This window comes from Borostomias antarcticus (genome assembly GCF_949987555.1).
Source record: "Borostomias antarcticus genome assembly, chromosome: 9".
In the NCBI taxonomy this organism is placed as follows: domain Eukaryota; kingdom Metazoa; phylum Chordata; class Actinopteri; order Stomiiformes; family Stomiidae; genus Borostomias; species Borostomias antarcticus.
The window spans coordinates 2,974,332-2,979,331 of NC_140242.1; the positions used below are offsets into that span (position 1 = coordinate 2,974,332).

The 5,000-nt window shown below is 48.9% G+C and overlaps 1 protein-coding gene across 1 annotated transcript in view; it reads left to right on the forward strand.

Moving 5' to 3' along the window:
- Positions 1 to 4,865: 4,865 nt before the first annotated feature.
- Positions 4,866 to 5,000, forward strand: part of gpr156 (G protein-coupled receptor 156) — a gene marked incomplete at its 3' end in the record, with an annotated part of 11,301 nt that continues 11,166 nt past the window's right edge. The window contains exon 1 of the mRNA XM_084443527.1: positions 4,866 to 4,989. Coding sequence (XP_084299653.1) covers positions 4,873 to 4,989 — 117 coding nt within the window. The 5' untranslated portion in view covers positions 4,866 to 4,872. The remainder of the gene's footprint in view (positions 4,990 to 5,000) is intronic.

The following is a 5,000-nucleotide window of genomic DNA, read 5'->3' on the forward strand; positions in this document are numbered from 1 at the left end:
TAACACAGCGCTCCTCTTTCTGGATGAAGGGAACGGTTTAGCCATGGAACGGTTTAGCCATGGAACGGTTTAGCCATGGAACGGTTTAGCCATGGGAACCCTTCGCGTTGCCGGACTTTCATCATTACAAACTTCATCTGATAGCTGATAGAGTTCTTGGGTCTCGCGTAATGGAACGAGGGCACCGGCGAGGCGTGGGGACTCTGCGCGCGCTCTTCTGACCCGCCGCCGGGACTTCAGACCCCGAGGATCCAGGTTAGTCTGATTATGTGTGAGTGTCCAGGTTAGTCTGATTATGTGTGAGTGTCCAGGTTAGTCTGATTATGTGTGAGTGTCCAGGTTAGTCTGATTATGTGTGAGTGTCCAGGTTAGTCTGATTATGTGTGAGTGTCCAGGTTAGTCTGATTATGTGTGAGTGTCCAGGTTAGTCTGATTATGTGTGAGTGTCCAGGTTAGTCTGATTATGTGTGAGTGTCCAGGTTAGTCTGATTATGTGTGAGTGTCCAGGTTAGTCTGATTATGTGTCAGTGTCCAGGTTAGTCTGATTATGTGTGAGTGTCCAGGTTAGTCTGATTATGTGTGAGTGTCCAGGTTAGTCTGATTATGTGTGAGTGTCCAGGTTAGTCTGATTATGTGTGAGTGTCCAGGTTAGTCTGACTATGTGTGAGTGTCCAGGTTAGTCTGATTATGTGTGAGTGTCCAGGTTAGTCTGATAATGTGTGAGTGTCCAGGTTAGTCTGATTATGTGTGAGTGTCCAGGTTAGTCTGATTATGTGTGAGTGTCCAGGTTAGTCTGATTATGTGTGAGTGTCCAGGTTAGTCTGATTATGTGTGAGTGTCCAGGTTAGTCTGATTATGTGTGAGTGTCCAGGTTAGTCTGATTATGTGTGAGTGTCCAGGTTAGTCTGATTATGTGTGAGTGTCCAGGTTAGTCTGATTATGTGTGATAGTTCAGCGTTAGGCAGACATGGATAACCAACAACACCGTGGTTAGGACAGGAAACTGGTTTGATAGTGATGGTATAGCACTCAATGAACCTCCAATAGAAATGGTCAGTAAAATAATGTTTAGTCCAGCACCTGCCTTATTCATTATTTTGGGATGTGCGCGACCCGCTTCTGATTCAGTGAAATAATGTTACCACGTCGCTTTACTATGCGATTCATTTAGTAGCTTTGGCCTACTGTGAGGTAGCCTACATCCGTTTGATTCAGAGGTTTCTATAAACTACTTCTTTCTTTTGCTCATAAAGATATGGCAGGCAAATGTTAGGTAGCCTACAGGTCGCCTGTAGGTCGGTTTAAAACGAACACTTGACACTTCAAGGTGGAGTCAGGCGGCCTACGGGATGCATCTTTGACTTTTAATCAAAATAGCCTCTAATAATTCATAACCTAGAGTGGCATGTGGTCGCCTGAATTTTATCTCTGCTGGCTAACACTTCCAGCTTAGAACACAGTGCTAAACGGATTATGGACTGGGCAGGAATGTTTCAATATTGGCCCTGGCGAACAGGGGCCGCGCTCTGTGCTGGAGAGCCGTGTGCACGCGGTAGAGCCCCCCCCCCCGGCCAGCAGCCCCTCTCTGATCTTGAAAGAGAAAGAGAGGGGATTTGCTCTGGTGAAACTGACAGGACAATCAATGGATTAAACTACATTTCTGATGAAAGAGTTGTTGTGGATGTTGACCAGTAGCCCAGTCCAAAGCCCCGCCCGTCATCTGTGCTTCCCTGCGTTCTTCACAGTGATTGGCCTTCGCTAGGCTACTACCTAAACACCTCAGTGAATAAAGTGAACCTATAGGGCAACTAGAATCTGAATCAGTTTTATTGCCAGGTTAAGTTTATACACATACTAGGAATTTGTTGTGTTCAGTTGGTTCATAACACTGATGGATAGACAGGGTGCAAGGACTAGCCGGGACAGTGAACGACAGGACAGCGCAACTATAATCTGTAATATGTAATCTATAATCTATAAGGCGACAGGTGGTAGCTGCCACAGGCATTACGGGGACAACATTTAACATTCAAATAGCGAAGGAATTGCTTCAATCAATCAATCAAAGCTTTATTTGTGTAGCGCATTTTATACCCAGTGGCAACACAATGTGCTTTACAGAGAACAAGGGAGGTGGGCATACGACCCACTCTCTACATATTCCAGAGGGAAGTAAAAAAAAAAAAAAAAAAACTATCACCCGGGGGCCAGAAAAGTGAGCTTTAAAAATTCTTCCCTGACCCCTCTCAACGAGACGATCGAGCAAGCTCCTGGAGTATGTTTGTCCAACGGCTAAGAACATTTATAGAGCAATAGACTGCTTGCTTGTGGTGAGCACGGCTTCTAAAGGCGTAGGTTGCAGGCACACCTCGCTGTGAGTGCTCTGCCCTGCCAAAACATGTCCTCACCACCCCCTCTCTGTGTCCTCCCTCTCTCTCCGCGTCCTGAAGGAATTGGGGAATGTGTGTCGCGCTCTGTGCTCCCGGTGACCCCCCCCCCCCCGTGGCTATAGGTGTTGAATGACCTTTGTTGACCCCGGGCGGGGGGCCTTCTTCTCCGTAGCCTAAAACTGCCCGGTGGGGAAGATTCTGAACAACCGGCGGAAATTCCTCTCACTCCGGCTGCAGGAAACGCTGAGGCTGTGATCTAAACTGGGGGATGTGAGGAAGTCACCTCAGGCATTTCCTACTCTTCCCATCAGGCACTCAGAGAAGCGAACGGCGGCCATTGTTCGTTTGGGATAAAAACGGCCAGGACTCATCGGTCCATAAGCGGACCATCCTGCCGGTCTGTTCGCCGGTGTTGTGACAGAGGTGTTTACAGAACGACGCTCTGCGTGACGAGCAGCAACGTCGCTGCCTTCAGCTCAGCGCTGGTGTCCGACGTTGTGGTAAACGGATAAATGGTTTAATGGTAAATGGACTGCACTTATATAGCGCTTTCATCCAAAGCACTTTACAATGAAGGCCTCTCATTCACCCGTTCACACACTGATGGCGACAGCTGCTAGCCTGCTCATCGGGAATTATTCGGGGTTCAGCGTCTTGTCCGAGGACACTTCGACATGTTAGGAGGGGACGGGATTTGAACCGCCGACCCTACGATCACTGGGACGACCCGTTCTACCTCCTGAGCTACAGCTGCCCCATTATGTCAGTTCAGTCCCGATACCGAAGGGGCGGCGGTTCGAATCCCACCAGTGACACACGCCACTGCCCCGACCCAGAGATGACTCACCCGCTCCTGGGTATCTATATGGAACTGAGGGAAACTGGGTCCTGATAGGTGGTTGTTGGTTAAACTCTCTCCCCTGGTATAGCCTAAATACTGTCCACCCGCGCCAAATAAGAGCTAGCTTTGCTTTTCATCGGCGTAGCTGGTTAAAACAGTGTCTGTCCCATGTGAGACCCGGGTTCGAATCCTACCCTGGGCCTGCTGAAACACATGGTGTAGCCTACATCCAGACTATTGCAGTGATCAGCCCTCAGCTCTGTACTGATACTGAGAATGGCAGATGAGTGCAACCCCTTACGGCTAAAGTCTCTGGCAGTCAACCACACACACACACACACACACACACACACACACACACACACACACGCACGCACGCACGCACGCAGGCTGCGTGTTGGCTGATGATTCAGAGTGCGGTAGTAAAGACGGTCCTGCCAGAGTGTCAGCGGCTCAGAACGCCGTGACATCACGGTCCCGGGTCGGTGATTAAGCCGGCGACGTGTCAGAGCAAAGTGCGCGTGTCTGCGGAGCTCCGTCATTAAAATGCCTGCGGTGGAGACACCCGGTGTGTTTGTCTGTTTGACAATAAAAGATTTTACGTGTTGCAGTAATAATCTATGGTAGACTGACTTCTCTCTCTCTCTCTCTCTCTCTCTCTCTCTCTCTCTCTCGGTGATGTCATGTTAGTATGTGTGTGTGTGTCCTGTTACGCGGGTTCAGTCCTCTTGTCCTCACGGTGTGGTCAGGGCCGGTCAGTCCCATTCTCGCGTCTACTTCCTGCCTCTCCCGGAGTCGTGAGCGTTTCGTCCAGTGGTTTTCCAGCTGCCCTTTTGAAAAGCACACACACCTGTGTTTAATCTGTTTCTGTTTCCATTGCTTGTCTCACTCCAGTGTCTGATACATCCCTTGTTAGTGTTGCAAGATACTCGATGACCCATGTTTCACCAGGATATTTGCAACAGCACCACCTTGTGGTGGGTTATGAGTCCTGCATGCAGTGGACAGGCAGGCGTGGTAGGAAGGAACTATTTTGTGCTACACTAATCTAACGATATAATATGTGTGTTTATGTGTGTGTGACACTGGCTTTGCCACTGGATTATGGTCTTAGTCACTTGTTTAGAAAGAAGATGCACTTGAGAGTTCTGGCAAGTAGTAGTACACTGACTACCTACATGAAATGCAATTATTGTAAGTCGGTTTGGATAAAAGCGTCAGCTAAATGACTGTAATGTTATTTACTGGAATGCTGTTCCTCAGGATGTGTGTGTGATAGCTGTGTGTTATCTGTGTGTGTGTGTTTGTGTGTGTGTGTGTGTGTGTGTGTGTGTGTGTGTGTGTTGTTCCTCAGGATGTGTGTGTGAGGGCCTGGTCCAGACATGGAGTCAGAGCTGAACCTAATCTAGTAATACAATAGCTGTGTGTTTGTGTGTGTGTGTGTGTGTTGTTCCTCAGGATGTGTGTGTGAGGGCCTGGTCCAGACAGGGAGTCAGAGCTGAACCTAATCTAGTAATACAATAGGTGTGTGTTTATGTGTGTGTGTTATCTGTGTGTGTGTGTGTGTGTGTGTGTGTGTGTGTGTGTGTGTGTGTGTGTGTGTTGTTCCTCAGGATGTGTGTGTGAGGGCCTGGTCCAGACATGGAGTCAGAGCTGAACTGCAGCTCCTACTGTGACTCCCATCGCTGCCTCATCCACCCCGGAGTGGACCAGCAGCAGAGTCTGGAGGTCCTGCACACGCTCTGCACCCTGAGCACGGTAGGTCTCTC